The sequence below is a fragment of the Atractosteus spatula genome, chromosome 4 (genome assembly GCF_055471065.1).
Source record: "Atractosteus spatula isolate fAtrSpa1 chromosome 4, fAtrSpa1.hap1, whole genome shotgun sequence".
NCBI lineage: Eukaryota > Metazoa > Chordata > Actinopteri > Semionotiformes > Lepisosteidae > Atractosteus > Atractosteus spatula.
In genome coordinates this window covers 70,342,003-70,361,099 of record NC_142709.1, presented here as the reverse complement: position 1 = coordinate 70,361,099, position 19,097 = coordinate 70,342,003, and the positions used below count along the sequence as shown (strand labels likewise).

The window sequence follows — 19,097 nt, the reverse complement described above, 5'->3', positions numbered from 1 at the left end:
TATATCTCTTATCTCTCAGATAAGTAGCTCATTAAGTTACCGATTTCTTTCATTCCTATTGTACCATCCTGGCAGCTGAGGCACTCAGTGTGTATTATGAGTTTAAGGCCAGCAGCTATATCACCCTGCAACTCACAACTGACAACCCACTGAAGCTAAGCAGGTGTGAGCCTGGTCAGTACCTGCATGGGAGACCTCCTGGGAAAAACTAAGGTTGCTGCTGGAAGAGGGGGCGGTCACCCTGTGGTCTCTGTGGGTCCTAATGCCCTAATACAGCGACGGGGACACTATACTGTAAACAGGCGCCATCCTTCGGATGAGACGTAAAAGCGAGGTCCTGACTCTCTGTGGTCATTAAAAATCCCAGGACGTTTCTCGAAAAGAGTAGGGGTGTAACCCCGGCGTCCTGGGGAAATTTCCCATTGGCCCTTACCAGTCATGGCCTCCTAATAATCCTCATGTATGAATTGGCTTCATTACTCTGCTCTCCTCCCCACTGATAGCTGTGTGGTGAGCGTTCTGGCGCACTATGGCTGCCGTCGCATCATCCAGGTGGATGCTGCACATTGGTGGTGGTGGAGGGGAGTCCCCATTACCTGTAAAGCGCTTTGAGTGGAGTGTCCAGAAAAGTGCTATATAAGTGAAAGCAATTATTATAATTATTATTATTATTATTAAGGAATTTCAAAGAGATACATGAGACAGCCTCACTCCTAATTGAAGCTCAGGACACCAAAGCGTGTGTGGTAGACATTGCCACACCACAATGTCAGAGATGTCATCTCTTTTTCTCAGGGAAAGACTTCCAACATTACATTCCTCCTTGTGCAAAGGAGAGACTCCTTTGGAAGTGTGTACTTTTTAAGGTAATGAAACAATGTGCATCTGTCATTATATTTGAACTATTCAAATATATATCCAAATGTGTGAAACTACATACAGTAAAATACATAAATAGAGAGATAATAGATAAATGGATGCAATTCCTACATGAAAGATACTTTTTTTGATCATTGTAGTACATATATTTATTTTAAGAACATTTAAATATGGAAATTAATCAATTAGTCCACTACAAAAAAAAGACAGTTTATAATAGAAAAAGATACAGAAAGTTATGCATTTCTGTATTCCTACCACCACCTTCTCCAAAAAGGAACAAGTTGTGTAGTCAAATCTTATAATGTATACAGTATTGTTCTATTATTTCTGTATCTATGACTCTCAACCAAGATGTTTAGGAAATATTGTGTCTAGTGGTTTGGCTCTAGACAAGAGCTTAATCACCGGCAAATACATAAGAGCTCCCTTACATCTGACTAAAAAGCTATTGCCTAATTAGCAAGTTGAGGTGAGACTGCATACTGTTCTGTATGCTGAAAGTACTGAGTGGAGAAAAGTCTCAACAAGCAAATAGATCAGTCACGTGCATCAGTGGTTAAGGCCCCAATTAAATTGAAAACCAAAAGAGACAGGTATCCCTCTGGACCAGGGCAGAGTGCCTTTGTTCCATATGTTGCAGAAAAAATAAGATCATACATGAATAGTTAACATAGGGATTATAAATTAGGTTGGTGAAAGTTCAAAATTGAAACATAACATAAAAGTATTTAAATATTAACAATAAGTTTAAAATACATTAATTACTCTACAATGATTTTGAGGGCATTTTCCCCATCACATGTTTTTTTGTATTTTTTTCTGGTTTTAATAAAATAATATAACATTTTGGCATAAAAATACAGAAAAGCAACCCAAAACTTGAAGCTAAAATAGCAAAGATTTCCACAGCTACTGTGAACTTCCCAGGGGAGCTGATATAAGCTGGGATAAAGGTGATCCAGACAGCACAGAATATGAGCATGCTGAATGTAATGAATTTGGCTTCATTGAAGTTATCAGGCAGCTTCCGAGCCAGGAAAGCGAGCACAAAGCACAAGGCAGAGAGGAATCCTATATACCCTAACACAGCCCAGAATGCACCTGCAGATCCAAAGTCACACTCCAGAATGATTCTGTCTTTATAATATTTCATATTTTGCTTTGGAAAAGGTGGTGATATTGTCAACCAGAGACCACAAATCAATACCTGTAAAAGTGTGAAAGCAAGAACACTTAACCGCTGCTGTTTGGGCCCAAACCATTTCATAATGTTATTGCCTGGCAGTGTAGCCCTAAAGGCCATTAACACCACTATGGTTTTCCCCAGAACACAAGAGATGCACAGGACAAATGTGATCCCAAATGCTGTGTGGCGCAACATACAGGACCAGTCAGAGGGCTGGCCAATGAAAGCAAGTGAACAGAGGAAACACAGAGTCAATGAAAAGAGCAGAAGGAAACTTAGTTCAGAGTTATTGGCTCTTACAATAGGAGTAGATCTGTACCTGAAAAAAATAATAGATATTGCTATGGTAAAGGACATTCCAAGCACAGAACATGCCGTTAAAAGTATCCCCATTAATTCTGCAAATGACAAAAATTCTGTGCTTTTTAAGACACACTGATTTCGCTGTTCATTTGATCTGTAATCCACTGGACACTTTGAACACTCTGTTGAATCTGAAAATAAAATATTTTTTTAAAATTAGGGGACAAACACAAATTAATCAAAGAACTCATCTTAACCCTGTATGTTTCATCTTGCATTTTGAACATTCTTTATCAGTAGTTTAGTTTAAATTTATTCTTGGGTGGAGCAGAATAATACAATTTAGCTCAATTTAAATGGGATATTTCTGGACACCTCTTAAAAACAGCAGAATTACTGACATGAATATCACTTCTTTAACATATCCAGTACTTCTTAATACAAATTCTTATCTTTCATTAGATATTATTTTTGTTGTATAAAGAATTTAACTAGATCAATCAGTTGAGAAAAAAAATCCTGTTTACAATTACAGCCTGGAGAGTTTTCATTTATACATCACTGTTTTTACCGGGGCAATTTGAGTGAAACATCTTGCTTAAGGGTACAAACACAGCCTTTTATTAACATACTGAAAAAGTTAGTATTTTGTTAATGTGCATTAATTGTTTTAATTGCTACCTGAGATATTGCTGAACTCTCCCTCTGCACAGGGAATGCAAATGAAGCAGCAGATGGGCTTCCCTTTCTCAATGGCCTTACGAGTCCCTGGAAGGCAGCTCTCACTGCACACTGATCTTGGCACCTGCAAGACAGTGAGAGACAATTATGTTCTTTTGTTAAAAAGCAAGACTGGAGATTTGTTCAAAGTTAATATGCCAATTACAGCACTCAATAGCAATGTGGGCATTGTTGTTAAGTCAGATTAGTACACAAGTACACAACTGTATTTTAAAGAGGACATACAGGTCAAGGGTTTTTGAAAAAATAAAATACTGTAACAAGACCTCTCACTTTTGCAAATGAGTCATTTGGATAAGTAAAGTTACTGTACGTGGTCATGAAACCTTTGGAGCGCTAACTCATTCACAACACCAATCTTACAGAATTTCCTAATCAGTAGTTAACTGGAATCTTTAAAATAAGATTTATACTGCACTTTTGATTTATTTATATCCAACTAAATCAGAAACACACAAAGTAGAAGGGATTACCTGAGAATTGTGGCCACTGGATTTCAGTGGAGGCTATGTTTCAATACAAAAAAATAAAATACTGAGTGAGAAACTTACCTTATCCTGATCTCCTGCCCAGACTACACTGATATCACTCATTATAAACTGTTGTCCTTCTGGTAAAGAAGCATCATATAGACCAATAACGGCAAATGCTGTGATTCCCTTCTTGTTCTGCTGCCAGTTAACTATTGCATATCGTGCTACTGGATCCCCATTGTCATCAAAATGCACCTTCTCTCCACTCCTGGTTGTGAAGTTGACTCTGGCCAAAGAGTGCAGCACCTAGAGGAAAACAAGCTAAAATCAGGTTCAGTTCTTTTCAGGTCAAATGCATGATATTATTTCGGATATAAATATATTTACCTGCCAAGGTTCTATTTTATTTATGTTTGCACATGTTTTATCAGTGTATCCTTGACTAATATTGCATGCGAAAAGATTGTGTAATGAATGGGCTACAGCATACACAGCTTTATACACATTGTTGGATATCCTCAGTTCGGATACATCCGTGTATTGGTTATTTATTCCATTCAGAGTCTCTGCTCCTGTGCATGGCTTAGTATGTGCATCCTTGCGAAGTGACAAGCTGCAGTTGAAAATACTTTCCCAATACTCATTTAAACCAGAGTTTCCAGGGGTGCTTGATGGACGAGCATTTAAAATAAACTCTTTTAGTCCTGGTATTTCAGCATCTGGAATGGCAAAACCAATTGACCCTCCCAGAACATTATGACCTTCCTGTGATGCAAGGTACGTGTCTGTAACCCAAGCCTCACTCCCCACCCACTGGAAACCTGTGACATTCTGAATCAGAAGTTCTTTTATCAGTAGATCCAGATCTGGACCAGAAGCAAAAGCAACAATTACTTTGGAAGTTGACTTTTTGACAGTATCTACAACTTTAAGGAATTTCTCCCTACGATCAGTTCTGTAAATGGCCTCTGAATACTCAATACAGATCCCCTCTCGCTGGGCAGCTTGTACAAAGGTAGCCATCCCACTGTTGCCATAATCATTGTTAGTTCGAATGGCTCCAACCCAGGTCCATCCAAAGTGCTTCACAAGCTTTGCCAGGGCTCTGCTTTGGTAATAATCACTGGGAATCATCCTGAAGAAGCTGGGGAACTCCTTTCTGTTGCTGAGATAGGCAGAGGTAGCAAAGTGACTGATCTGCAGGAATGAAAAACAAGACATTGTCTTAGATTGTAGGAGGAGATAAATGGCTTAATTGAGATTAAAAAGATGAACTTGAAATAAACTTGAACTTGAAAATAACTAGGAAGGGAAACACAGGTGAAGTAGTCAGCATATACAAGATTATTATACATTCATAAGTTTTAATTATATTTGAATGTTTACAGTATGAGTAAGTATGAGCATAGCACATACTGAAACTGTGTATGTGTGTGCTTCATACAAGATAATAGTATGACCTGCCTCTATTTAGTTCTTCTTGCTATATTTCTTTACAGTCCTCGTAATGTGCTACAAAGAACACATCAAAGCTTGGTCTCTTAATTTGAAGATTACGTTTATTGGACTTATTAATGGCTTGAAAGAAAAAAGATTAGCTTTGATTTCTTAATTATGCTTTTGTGATATAAAGACATCATATGATCGAGTAATTACATTAAAAATGCAATAATTTCTAAATTTACACGGCTAAATTGAAACTGAATTTTTTATTTTAAAATTCCACTCAAGTTTAATTTTGTATTATTTGACACGGTACTTTTGAAATAAAATGTTCTCACCACTGGCATGTGAAAGGGTCCAACAGTTGCAGCCATTCCTATTGTTGGTGTTGAGCTCGAGTGTCCGATGATGGCGTGGACAGTTGATGGTTTGGTGCAGGACTGGTTTAACACAGGTCCTACTTGTTGCCTATTCATTAAATCCAGAGATGCCTTTATAGTCAGAGGGATAGAGCGACAGGAATCATATATCCTATAGCCCAGGGAAATATCAGGAAGAATCTCCAAACCGTTATTTATTTCTTCAATGGCAAAGATCATAGTTTGAGCAAATTGTAATTCTACAGGATTTAAACTGTGGAGCAAATACATACACATATTTCACAAATTGCACAGTATTTTTATCATTACATCTAACAGTATTCACATTTAAATAATTAATATTTTGGCTGATTAAATCATACATTTTAAAATGCTTGCTTTAAACATGAAGCACGTTATCTGTTCACGTAGCTACTGTATTTTAGCTACTGTAAATTTACATGTATTTTTATTTTTAAAAATAGTGATAATAGATCAGTTACCTTTCACATCTGATGTGTCCTGGGTTTACTTCAAATGTTGGATTTACAACAACGGGGTTTTTATGGATTGAAAAAACAGCTCCTATTGTAATGTCCCCTTCTTTTGAAAACTGAAGCAGTTCTTGTGTTCTGTATGGCTGGCAAATAGGCTTTTCAGCACTTGTCAAAACCATAATTAATGCTACTGCTACAAGCAGCAACATTGTCAAATGTGTGTTGTCCTAAAGACAGAGTACTTCAGCTCAAGGTGCTTATATACGTCTGTGTATTTCTTACATGTTAAAATTAGCAGTGAACCAGTGTTCCAACGCACATTGTAGCATCAATTCTCAGTGGTGATCTCAATGTTATGATCACCTCAGGAGAAATAATTGTTAAGTTTTGAACATTTGCTTCTACACACATTGTTTGTGCATACTGTATTTCTCCAGGATTTAAACTGTGGAACAAATACACTCACAGAAAGAAAGAATTAGCATTGAATGATTTTGGGACATCTAAGAAATCCAGTTTAAAGAGGCCATTTTAATTAAACATTATAAAACAGTGTACAGCCATAATTTAAATGAAAAGACCATACACAGTATATATCATATACATATATACATAAATCATGCTAATAATTGTTGTTTTTTTTTACATTAGCATCATTTTGATTTTTATGCATTGAACAAGTCATTAAAATCTGTATTGTGTATATACTGTACAGTTTTATACAGTGTAACCATGATTGTTTTTATGTGTGATACAATTACAGAAGAACTGAGGTACAAGTTACCTGTTGTTTTTTGTAGTTCTATTAGATCGCTTTACCCAGAATTAATAGACCAGTCCCTACAGTATATCCTTGACATTATTTAACTATTTATCCTGGTAGAGTAAAATAGGTTGGATGAAGCAAGTTTTTCTACTTGCTCTCTAGTTGTATAGAGTGTAACACAATGCAGGCAGCAGTTGGCATCAGTACTGAGGATGGACTAAAGAAGAAACTTGAAAAAATAATTAAATAAAAAAATACAAGCAAGAGAAGTGTGCTAAAATGCATCAAAAGACTAAAAAAGTAGAGTTAAAGGTGTAATCATAAATATTGAGTACAGACTAATACAGTTGTATCTCCTATGGTCCTTCTTAACTCTGTCTTCTTTGCAAATGTTTCCTGACCTACTCAGACTTGATTTCTATTACCTTACAGGACTTTTTAAAGGTGTAGTATTTTCTTTCTATGGTGAAGAACATTTTTTTGAATGTTTTTTGCAGTTTTTTGGTTGATCTTTAACAGTCAGTGGATCTGCAAGCTGAAATGAATAACAAAACAGCCTCACAAGCACAGCCAATACATGAATACATGGCTACACTGCACTAATGAGCCCCAATTAGGGTGAAAGTAGTTTGTTTGCTAAATGTTTTGACTGCTTGTTCACTAATGCTGCCATCAGTAATGGACTTGCACATTATCAGACTGCACAGCAATTAATTAATATCTTGCCATTATCTAGAGTTGTATAGAGTGTAATATTGCACATAACTAATAATACATAATTCTACATAATATCATTAAAAAGTAGAAGAAATTGCTTCATCCTTTCTTGCTCTTTCTTACTGTATATAAAGTTAAGAAATAATAATATTATATTTGATTATTAAATTTTCAGTGGAGCAATAATACTGTATCTAAAGATACTTTCAAGAATGCATATCTCAACTAAAAGAAGAAAGCATTATAGTTTATTAAAATGTATTCTTATTACAATGTCACTTAAAGTATAAAAGAAATCACACCTGTCACACCAATAATGTTTTAAATTCCTTCTTAAGATGGAAACAGAAACTGGTGAGTTTTCCTATTTTGGCAATATCTTATCAAAAATCCACTTGGCTTTTGAGATTACTTTCTGTTCATCTTTGCGGATGAGTGTATAGATTCCCCTACATTTCGGATACAATCATCTCTGGGCTAGCAAATCATAAAGTGCTCTTCTCTGTTATGAACAAGATCATTAAATTCCCTAACAACTCTGCTTTGTCTTACGTTTTTGCAATTCTTTCAGTCCAAGATCGATGCTATCAATCTACAATTTTCTGAATCAAACCGTAAACCTTATTCCTGATTGGAGCAACTGTTCGAGGCCTGAATTTTCCATTGAACAATCCCTCAGTACCAGATTTTTCTGAATTCAGTTTAGTTTATTCAGATCAACTTACAAACATTAATAACAGTTGCAAAACAAATTCTTGTTCCCATTCCAAACCTCTTTACTGAAAGTTGCCTTTCTGACTCTGCCCGTTAGTCATCAACATCATCAATAGTTCCCATGGTATGGTCCCCATTGCTTTAAAAACTGTATTAGTCACTCTTATACTTAAGAGTATAAAAAGCTTCTCTTGGATTCTAATATTAGGATGAACTACAGACTAATTTCTATTTTACTATTCCTATCCTATCTGAGATTTGTGAAAGTGTGTTTGAACATCAATTACAGGCTCACACGATGGCTCACACTGCAGTCTACATGGGTTCTAATGACCCAGTATAGTGATGAGTATATACTGTAAAACTGCATCGTCCTTCAGACGAGACGTAAAACAATGGTCCTGCCTCTTTAAAAATCAGGGTGTTTCTCAGAAAAAGACTAGGGGTGAACCCCGGCGCCCTGGCCAAATTTCCCATCGGTCTCCTAATAATCCCCATCTATGAACTGCGTCATCACTGTGTTCTCCTCCACCCTGAGAGCTGGTGTGTGGTGATCATACTGACGCACTTTGGCTGCCATCGGATCATCCAGGTGGGGCTGCACATTGGTGGTGGTAGACAGGAGTCCCCATTGCCTGTAAAGCGCTTTGTGTGGAGTGTCCAGAAAAGTGCTATATACAATACGTGTAAGGAATTAATATTATTAACCCCAGTCAATCATGATGTGCCACAGGGTTCACTCCTGGGCCCATTGCTCTTTATTTTTTATATGTTTCATCACGGTCAGATTGTATGCAAACATAGTCTTCAGTTTCATTCTTATGCGAATATACTCAGATTTACATTAAAACGTTTTCCACCTCTGACCTCCTACCTCTGTAGCTTATCACTTGCATGCGTGACATCAAACTCTGGTTGGCATTTTCCATCAATGTCTAATGCTGAACGCCTGATTCAATAATGTAATAATGTTAATTAATGTAATGCATTTAGAACATCAAGGCCTGATTTCTCCAACTCTTTACTCTATGGGCTCCCTACCTCTCTTCTCAATAAGTTGCAGTATGTCCAAAACTCTGCAGCTAGACTACTTACTCACACCAGACCCTTGCAGCAGATCACTCCTACACCAAAGTCTCTGCATTGGTTGCCTATAAAGTCACTCCATACAAGATCTTTTAAGGCTTTAAATAATGTGGTTCCATCATATATCTCTGAACTCCTCCATGTTCACCCTCCCTCCTATAGGCTTCATTCAGTTGATTATAGTCTTTGACTCACTGTATCGTAGGATACATTTCAAACTTTTTTTCTGTTGCTTCTACTTTTGGTATGGTCATCCAACTCTTTGAAAGACAAATTTGTTGACTCTCTTCAAATCTAAACTCAAAACTCACCTTTTACTAGGGTCTGTGTCTGTTTGCCCTAAATTCTATCCTGTATGTTCATGTTTATTTTTGCTTATACGTTTTATTGTACTTTTTGTCTTTTTGTCTGTCACTATGTACAGTGTCCTTGAGTTATTCAAATGTTTAGTCCTCGTCTGTTGAATATACAGTATGTACACAGAATCGTAATGTGCTTTAAAACAGAAATTAATACATTTTAAATGTGTCTTACAATGCTTTTGAAGGCATTTTCCCCATTAAATGTTTTTTGCTATTTTTTTCAGGTTTTAATAAAATAATATAACATTTTGGCATAAAAATACAGAACAGTAAACCAAAGCTCGAAGCTAAAATAGCAAATATTTCCACAGCCACTGTGAACTTCCCTGGAGAACTAACATATGCTGGGATAAAGGTGATCCAGACAGCACAGAATATGAGCATGCTGAATGTAATGAATTTGGCTTCATTGAAATTATCAGGCAGCTTCCGAGCCAGGAAAGCGAGCACAAAGCACATGGCAGAGAGGAATCCTATATACCCTAACACAGCCCAGAATGCACCTGCAGATCCAAGGTCACACTCCAGAATGATTCTGTCTGCATAGTATTTCATGTTTTTGTTTGGAAAAGGAGGTGATATTATCAACCAGAGACCACAAATCAATACCTGTACAAGTGTGAAAGCAAGAACACTTAACCTTTGCTGTGTGGGTCCAAACCATTTCATAATGTTATTGCCAGGCAGTGTAGCCCTAAAGGCCATTAACACCACTATTGTTTTCCCCAGAACACAAGAGATGCATAGGACAAATGTGATCCCAAATGCTGTGTGGCGCAACATACAGGACCAGTCAGAGGGCTGGCCAATGAAAGTAAGTGAACAGAGGAAACACAGTGTCAATGAAAAGAGCAGAAGGAAACTTAGTTCTGAGTTATTGGCTCTTACAATTGGGGTAGATCTGTATCTGAAGAAAACAACAGCTATTGCTATGGTTAGGGAAGTTCCAAATGCAGAGCATGTGACTAATAGTATTCCCATTAATTCTCCATAAGACAGAAACTCAATGTTTTTCATTATACACTGATTGCGATGCTCAGTTGATCTGTATTCCAAAGGGCATTTAGAACACTCCACTGAATCTGGAAAATGATAATAAAGCAAATAAAAATTGAATGACCAATTCTTTGTGTGTTTACTTCCTCTGCAAAAAAAAAAAATGAAATTAACATTTTAGCTATGATTATCCTTATACTGTTCTTTTCTTTTCTGAGTTGTTTTGTTTAGGATTTATATGATTATGCTGAGAATGTGGATCAGTCCCTTATGTTTAAAATCTGAGTACAAACTCAATGAAAGGCATATTAACCCATATTCCCAATGTTAATACCTTACCTGTAGTGTTGCTGAACTCTCCCTCTGCACAGGGGATGCAGACAAAGCAGCAGACTGGCTGCCCTTTCTCAATGGCCTTACGAGTCCCTGGATGACAGTTCTCACTGCAGACTGATCTTGGTACCTGCGACAATATAATAATGACACTGAGTCACGATGTTTACAGTCAATCGTATACTGTATGATGCGATTTTATCTATTCTATGTGATTGTATGTGTGTTTATAAGGTCAAATCATTAATACAGTCATTCTGAATCAGAATATTATATAATTACAGTGAAAATAAAAACGTATGATTATTAATACAGCCCCACAATACCTGTTTGAAAGAATTTTAAAAATCGTTGAAAATTTTTAAAACTTATTTTTGACTGATGTTGTGTGCACTGCTTGATACAGTCCGCACAGGGTACATGAATGTTAAGTTGTTCTTCCTAAAATAGTTATTTAAGTGCTTATGATGAAAATAGTAAATACTTTGAAAATTCTGGTATTTGTAATCTTTTTTTATTTGCTTGATGCGCCAAATAGATATGGCGATTTGCTCATGTACTGTATGCTGTACATAGATGTTAATGAGTTTATCTTTCTATACTGAAAAGTGTTGAATCACAACAAATCATTATTTACACCAATAGTGTACAGTAATGTTGTATTTTGATATCTCTTGCTTATTTGCTTATCCATAATGTCTGTGAATGTTAATTAACTCTATTCCTATCACAACAAATGAGGTCTCAGAACATAGGAGACAGTACTGTACTTCTAATGACACCTTGAATTGGGTGAGTGAATGTTTCTCTCCTTCTGTCACATCTGTTAGTGTCAATATGCTGGTCAATACCTTACCTTACTATGATTACCTGCCCATACAATACTGGCATTGTTTATTATAATTTGCTGTCCTTCTGGTAATGAGGCATCATACTGTCCAATAATCTCAATAGTTGTAATCCCTTCCTTATTCAGATGCCAGTTTACTACTGCATATCGTGCTACTGGATCCCCATTTTCATCAAAATATACCTTCTCTCCACTCCTTGTTGTGAAGTTAACACTTCTCATGTAATGTAGCACCTACAGATAAACATTTGTCCATCCTTATATTGTTATAATATTACAATAAACTGCAACATTTTGCAATAAAAAGCAGATTGTCCATTTTAATTATTTAAAGTATTTATTTCTCTTACCTGCCAAGGTTCTGTTTTGTATTTGTTTGCACATGTTAGATTTTGAAAAGGTCCATTGCCACTTTTGCATTCAAACAAATTGTGCAATGAGTGAGCTATAGCGTAGACTGCATTGTACATATTGTTTAGCACGCCCATGTCTGATATATCAGTGTACTGGTTATTAAGTCCTGCTAACGTCTCTGTTCCTGTGCATGGCATAATATGTTCCTCCTTGTTAGGTGTTAGGCTACAATTGAAAATACTCTCCCAAAGCTCATTTAAGCCAGCATTTCCAAGAGTTTTTGATGGACGTGTATTTAGAATAAATTCTTTCAGTCCTGGTATCTCTGCATTTGGAATTGCAAAGCCAATCGCTCCAGCCAGGACTTTATAACCTTCTTTTGATGCAAGGTATCTCTCTGTAATCCATGCTTCAGTGCCAACCCACTGGAGGCCTGAAACATTCTGTATCAACAGTTCTTTTATCAATAGATCTAAATCAGAATCAGCTGTAAAAGCAACAATTACCTTTGAGGATGATTTCCTAATGATTTCTACAACTTTAAGGAATTTCTCTCTAGAATCAGTTCTCAGAATGGCTTCTGAGTATTCAGTACAGATCCCCTCTTGCTGAGCAGCTTGTATAAAGGTAGCCATCCCACTGTTGCCATAATCATTGTTACTTCTAATGGCCCCAACCCAGGTCCATCCAAAGTGCTTCACAAGCTTTGCCAGGGCTCTGCTTTGGTAATAATCACTGGGAATTGTCCTGAAGAAGCTGGGGAACTCCTTTCTGTTACTGAGACAGGAACATGTAGCAAAGTGACTGATCTGTAATAGTAAAAAAAGAAAAGATGAGAACATGAATCACGGTCATTATTTGAGGTTGGCTGTTATTTTATGACTGTGCTGATTTAACAATTGAATGTGCTCTTTGGCACTTTCACAGTTGTTGCCATACAAAATAGCATTTTAAGTGAGCTGAATTACAGTTTAAATACAAAACTGGGATTTGATCATTGAAAAATACCAAAGAAAGTGTTTGTAAGATTTAAAAAGTAAATAAGATTTATATTCTAAAAGATCTGTTCTGATAAAAATTGAAATTTAAATCTTTTTGTCCCATAACTGCATTAAATGAGAACATTACGGATTCTACACTTCACCTAATGCTTAAGTTCTAATAATGACTTTTACAAGACACATTTATTTACCTTCTTGCATGATACAATACATTCAAAATATAGATTTTTTAATGTAATTTACCATGAATCTGGAAGTGTCTCATGTACAGTATGGGCGTGGGTGCGGTTAAACTAGAATAATATGGTTTATAAGGGAACAAGTAATAGGTTTATTCCATGCTGAAAAGAGAAGAAAGAAAACACATTTTGGCTGTGGAGCCTTCTTCGGGTGTAAGAAGTACTTTGGGTGCTTCTTACACCCAAAGAAGGCTTCACAGCCGAAACGTTGTGTTTTCTTTCTTTACTTTTCAGCATGGAATAAACCTATTACTTGTTCCTTTGCAGCCTGCGCATGCTGAAGCAGCTACCCACCTGAACTAATATGGTTTATGTCTGCAGCAAGCTTAATATTATCAGTAGATAATAACTGATAATGATTGTTTGCTTGTTCAATTAAAAGATAGCTGATGGAGACAATATTGTTTTCAATTTAGTCTGTTAATTTAAATAAAGGTTTCTTACCACTGGTATGTGAAATGGTCCAACAGTTGCTGCAATGCCTATTGCTAGTGTTGAACTAGACTGTCCTATGATGGTGTGGACAGTCGAGGGTTTGGTGCAGGACTGGTTTGATAGAAATCCTTCTTCATGCCCATTCATTAATTCCAATGATACTTTTATAGACAGAGGTATGGAGCGACAGGAATCATATATCTTATAGCCCAGGGTAACATTAGGAAGAATATCTGATCTGTTATTAATTTCTTCAATGGCAAGGATCATAGCTTGAGCAATCTGTAACACTCCAGGATTTAAACTGTAAGAAAAAAAGCTCATAGTTTATTATTATTATTTTCATTTTTCAGCAACAGTACTACTTGTGTCATAAACTGTAATCGAACCTCATCTTACCTTTCACAGATGATGTGACCCGGATTGAGTTTAAATGTTGGATTCACAACAACTGGGTTTTTATGGATTGAAAGTATTGCTCCTATTGTGATGTCTCCATCTTTTGAAAACTGAGGCACTTCTTGTGTTCCATATGGCTGGCAAATAAGCTTTTCAGCTCTTGAAAAATGAGCGATTAGCAGCACTTTTGCAAACAGCAGCATTGCAAAATAAAGTGTGGTCTGTTGTTTCTTTCTGCCAGGATCCAAAATGCATCACCAGTTCCTATATAGAGTGCAGCTCTCATGCTTTAGATTAAATGATGATCAGTCTCTCCCCTAAGCATCAATTCTCAAAGGTTTTTTAGTGTTTCTTCTGCCTGGGGAAAAAGAGCAAGTTCAGTAGATAAATATGTCATTGGTTTGTTTGTCTGTGCATGCATGAACTTGTTACTATCATGCTTAAGAAAAACAAAAAAGTTCTGTCAAGCAGATTGTGTGTCAGAACTTTCAAAAGTAATGTATTGTAAAATTTGTTTTATATGCAGGTTATATACCGATTAATGTCTGTCTTAAAGAAGACTGAGTAAATCAGCTTATTTTCACATCACCAAAGAGGCATGCTGTCTGATATCTTAAGTATATTTTTACAGCACTGTTTCAAATCAAAAATATTTTTGAATGTGTAGGAGTTTCATATTGTGTATTTAGGGGAGTACTTGCATCATTTAATATACCATAATTATTGAAATACTATGTTCTGTTTGTTTCTTTCATTTGAATCTTTTGCCCACTTCTTGTTAATATAATAATATACTAATATTAATAATAATAAACATTTATTTTGTGTAGCACCTTTAAAAGTGGCTTTTCCAACTAATTTATAGTAAGGAAAAAAAGCACACAATCAAAGGAGACAGCAAAATTACACCATAAAAATGAGGGTTTGGAATACAGTAGGAAGGCAAGGGGGCAGATAAAGAACCAGCTAAATAAAAGACTTTCTAAAGAAGAAGGTTTAGAATCTTGATTTAAAAATGCTCAGGGAAGCTCTGGAATTCTATTCCTACAGACTAATATCTGTAGGAATAGAATTCCAGACCTTTGGTGCACAGCAGGAGAAGGCCCTGTCACCCATACTGTAGTATGTAGGCAGGCTTGGGGGACAGACAGGAGACCAGGATTAGTTGAACAGAGGTTGTGAGGTGGGGGGAAGGATGATGGTAAGTCAGATCAGTGCCAAGCCATGTATAGCCTTTTAGGTGAGCATGAGGTTTCATGGTGTATTAATGCACTACATATACTATACATCTTTTTGACAGCACATAGCAGAACGTGGCAGTTTTGAGCATCACATTTTCCTTTGGTATGTTCAACTTCAGACCCATCTTTTGTCCAGCCAGCAAAATGAGGTTAATGCCTAAATTTCTCATTGGCTTCATTAGAAGAGTCTCACAAAGGACATAGTGAGCCAACCCTGGATACAGATGAGGATGTAGATGAGGATGTAGTGATTTATAATCCCAACAATTTAGCATTATTCCTTTATACGTGCATGTGTATAAATATGTGTATATGTACAGTATTTGCACAGATGCAGTCACTCAGAACGTGTGGTATTTCTTCCAAATATGGTAAAAGTAGTGCAGTACATTGTAATTGTAATAGTGTACTGTATGTAATTCACTGTCCAGAAAAGATCACTACAGATGCAGCCATTCAAAGTGCGCGTTACAGACACGTACCGCAGGTGACGTCGCTCAGTATGACGCAAGATGACGCGGGGCACCGCAGTACGTGATTGGTTGACCGACAGGGGCACTCGTGGTCCGTTGGTCTGTCGTAGAAAGACAGTAAACGTCTTTGCTGTGCCCGTTGTAGGTATTGAATTTTACCACTGAAGGGAAATCTTAGTAGCTGAGCATAAAAAGAATAGGAGCATACTGTAACGCGTGTGAAGGTCATAAACGATATTAATTTTGGAACATAAACATACAGTGTATAGCTGGTCTTGGTACTTTAAAGAAAAAAATACACACCAGTATTCCATTTCTCCCTAAACATTTTAAGCTTCGAAGTCTTTAACTAACGCGATACCGGAGTCAACAAGCATACTTTTAGAATTTGATTAAAAGGGAATATAATATGGAATCGCGTATCTAAAGAATTTAATAATGGTATTCGTGTGCTGCGACAGGGCTGTGTAGGGCTGTTTCGCCTGCCTGTTCATGTGAGCTGTCTTGTAGACGTGACTACCAGCTGACAGGTTGTGTTTTCGAATCCAGCTGGTGCTGGTCTTTTCTTTTAACAAACATTTCTTCGAAAAAATAGAATAGCGATATTATGGACAATCAATTGACTTTTATATTTCAAAATATCGCAACATGATCGATATTTGCGATATTTTGAACATATCTTCCCTTCTGACAGCGGTGCCTGCTTCTATTGTGTGTGTGTGTGCAACAGAGTAAATTTTTAATAGCGTTTTAAGCGAATAGGTAATTAGATTGCTCGTAAACCTAATCGCTTTTTCTACATAAACACAGCATGATTACTCTCTGAAAATGCTTTTCCTTTATTTTTAAAGTAGGCTCAGATTTCAACTATAGATCGTATTATTATAAACTTTCTTGGAAAAATGTATTTTATGTAAACCATGTTTGCTATTAATTCATTTAGGGCTAAAATACGTTCATTGTCTTCCAATCGAGTCGAGTTGACATTGGAAGCCTGCCACACCCGGACTGTTAAACCAACGCATTAGCACGTCAAAGCCCATTGAGGGTATTGAGCCAGTATTGGCTTTAGTATTCCCCCCCTCTCCCCTCAATTCAATTCAATTCAAGGTGTTTTATTTGCATGACAGATGGGTACAAGCAGTGTTGGGTATGTATATTGTAACGCTTACGGCAGACAGGCACTGTGTAACAGCCGGCGCACCAGAGCAGCGCACCGAGGGAGCGTCTGCATTTATAACTTGGTTTTTAAAATTAGTCAAGCAATATGAAGCATCTTCTTTTACTTTTGAGTCCCTTAAATACATTGAACACAGCTTTCTCACCACTTAAGATTGCTCTTGATACCATCCTTACACAAAGCAGAAGGGAGATTTTAGTGCCTGAGCATAAAAAGAATAGGAGCATACTGCAACGCGTGTGAAGTCCATAAACGATATTAATTTTGGAACTTAAACGTTCAGTATATGGCTGGTCTCGGTACTTTAAAGAAAACATACACACCAGTATTCCATTTCTCCCTAAACATTTTAAGCATCGAAGTCTTTAAGTAACGCGATACCGGAGTCAACAAGCATACTTTTAGAATTTGATTAAAAGGGAATATAATATGGAATCGCGTATCTCAAGAAATTAATATGCAATAACTGAGTCAAGGGACTCAGAGGATCCAAGGCTAGACTGAGTATAATAGGCTTCGGGCTTCTATTGTGACATCTACTGTAAATTACAGAAATGTTAAAAGTAACCAAAATAAAGTAACTAAAATGTGGTCTAAAATCACCCCTTTAGACACCCCTTTTACTTCACTGGTGTCAGATATGAAAGGCAATAGTCTCCCGTTCTGTCTGCTGTGTGTTGCAGCAGAGGGACTCCCTGCCGCTGAAAGGGGCAGAGTAACTTGCATGCCCTCTAGTACAGTTTACACATGCACGACTTTAAAAGCTAGCAAGACAGGTTTCGATTCACATTAGCTGGCGAGCCTTGTTAAAAAAACGAATGATAATGTAACATGCCACTGTTCATGAACAAAGTTATACTGAGATTTCCTAAGATACGCGATTAAAAAATAAATAAATAAAAATTTGAATCTCCCGCGGAACACATTCCATAAGAATCAGTGGTTTTACAGTATATATCGCCTTTAAAGGTGGCTTCTCAAAACGCTTTACGGGATAAAAACAACCAGAACAGCAGCAACAACAATATTGTATTTCGTTGCACTTTGAAAACCAAGTAATAACTTAACTATACAGTACGTGCAAACGTTTCGTATGTTGCTGTCGTGAATGTCTGCGTACCCATAAGTATCTTATTTGCCTTGAGTCTGTCTACAGTATCTCTGTCCCACTACCCCCATCTCTCCCTCAATTCAATTCAAGGTGTTTTATTTGCATGACAGATGGGTACAATTCTTGTTGGGAATGTATACTTTGATATTTACACCCGGCGCGGCACCGAGGGAGCGTCTGCATTTATAACTTGGTTTTTAAAATTAGTCAAGCAATATGAAGCATCTTCATTTACTTTTGAGTCCCTTAAATACATTGAACACAGCTTTCTCACCACTTAAGATTGCTCTTGATACCATCCTTACACAAAGCAGAAGGGAGATTTTAGTGCCTGAGCATAAAAAGAATAGGAGCATACTGCAACGCGTGTGAAGTCCATAAACGATATTAATTTTGGAACTTAAACGTTCAGTATATGGCTGGTCTCGGTACTTTAAAGAAAACATACACACCAGTATTCCATTTCTCCCTAAACATTTTAAGCATCGAAGTCTTTAAGTAACGCGATACCGGAGTCAACAAGCATACTTTTAGAATTTGATTAAAAGGGAATATAATATGGAATCGCGTATCTCAAGAAATTAATATGCAATAACTGAGTCAAGGGACTCAGAGGATCCAAGGCTAGACTGAGTATAATAGGCTTCGGGCTTCTATTGTGACATCTACTGTAAATTACAGAAATGTTAAAAGTAACCAAAATAAAGTAACTAAAATGTGGTCTAAAATCACCCCTTTAGACACCCCTTTTACTTCACTGGTGTCAGATATGAAAGGCAATAGTCTCCCGTTCTGTCTGCTGTGTGTTGCAGCAGAGGGACTCCCTGCCGCTGAAAGGGGCAGAGTAACTTGCATGCCCTCTAGTACAGTTTACACATGCACGACTTTAAAAGCTAGCAAGACAGGTTTCGATTCACATTAGCTGGCGAGCCTTGTTAAAAAAACGAATGATAATG

At 36.9% G+C, this 19,097-nt stretch overlaps 2 protein-coding genes across 3 annotated transcripts; both read right to left on the bottom strand.

Moving 5' to 3' along the window:
• Positions 1-1,648: 1,648 nt before the first annotated feature.
• Positions 1,649-6,093, bottom strand: LOC148837061 (extracellular calcium-sensing receptor-like). The gene is made up of 6 exons (XM_088914774.1): positions 5,891-6,093; positions 5,367-5,661; positions 3,973-4,782; positions 3,664-3,891; positions 3,053-3,176; positions 1,649-2,562 (listed from the first exon to the last, which is right to left on the bottom strand). Exons 1-6 carry the CDS (start codon positions 6,091-6,093, stop codon positions 1,649-1,651), a joined length of 2,574 nt encoding a protein of 857 aa, XP_088770900.1.
• Positions 6,094-9,697: 3,604 nt separating this feature from the next.
• Positions 9,698-14,339, bottom strand: LOC148837060 (extracellular calcium-sensing receptor-like). Of its 2 annotated transcripts, none has more exons than XM_088914697.1 (6): positions 14,137-14,339; positions 13,747-14,041; positions 12,059-12,871; positions 11,715-11,942; positions 10,865-10,988; positions 9,698-10,611 (listed from the first exon to the last, which is right to left on the bottom strand). In XM_088914697.1, the coding sequence occupies exons 1-6, from the start codon at positions 14,337-14,339 to the stop codon at positions 9,698-9,700; spliced, it is 2,577 nt and encodes an 858-aa protein (XP_088770823.1). The 2 variants fall into 2 exon arrangements, with proteins under 2 accessions (XP_088770823.1, XP_088770824.1); XM_088914698.1 differs by having other exon boundaries at positions 9,698-10,673; positions 10,774-10,988; positions 14,137-14,273.
• Positions 14,340-19,097: the final 4,758 nt, after the last annotated feature.

What these genes read in the sequence shown, in the direction of transcription:
- LOC148837060 (XM_088914697.1), bottom strand. Translation starts at nt 14,339, where the DNA reads ATGCTGCTGTTTGCAAAAGTGCTGCTAATCGCTCATTTTTCAAGAGCT. An exon ending in GGTCACATCATCTGTGAAAG is followed by an intron (nt 14,042 to 14,136) that starts GTAAGATGAGGT and finishes TTTTTCTTACAG; the next exon opens with TTTAAATCCTGGAGTGTTAC. An exon ending in GACCATTTCACATACCAGTG is followed by an intron (nt 12,872 to 13,746) that starts GTAAGAAACCTT and finishes TTACTATTACAG; the next exon opens with ATCAGTCACTTTGCTACATG.
- LOC148837061 (XM_088914774.1), bottom strand. Translation starts at nt 6,093, where the DNA reads ATGTTGCTGCTTGTAGCAGTAGCATTAATTATGGTTTTGACAAGTGCT. An exon ending in GGACACATCAGATGTGAAAG is followed by an intron (nt 5,662 to 5,890) that starts GTAACTGATCTA and finishes TTTGCTCCACAG; the next exon opens with TTTAAATCCTGTAGAATTAC. An exon ending in GGGCAGGAGATCAGGATAAG is followed by an intron (nt 3,177 to 3,663) that starts GTAAGTTTCTCA and finishes ACTGTCTTGCAG; the next exon opens with GTGCCAAGATCAGTGTGCAG.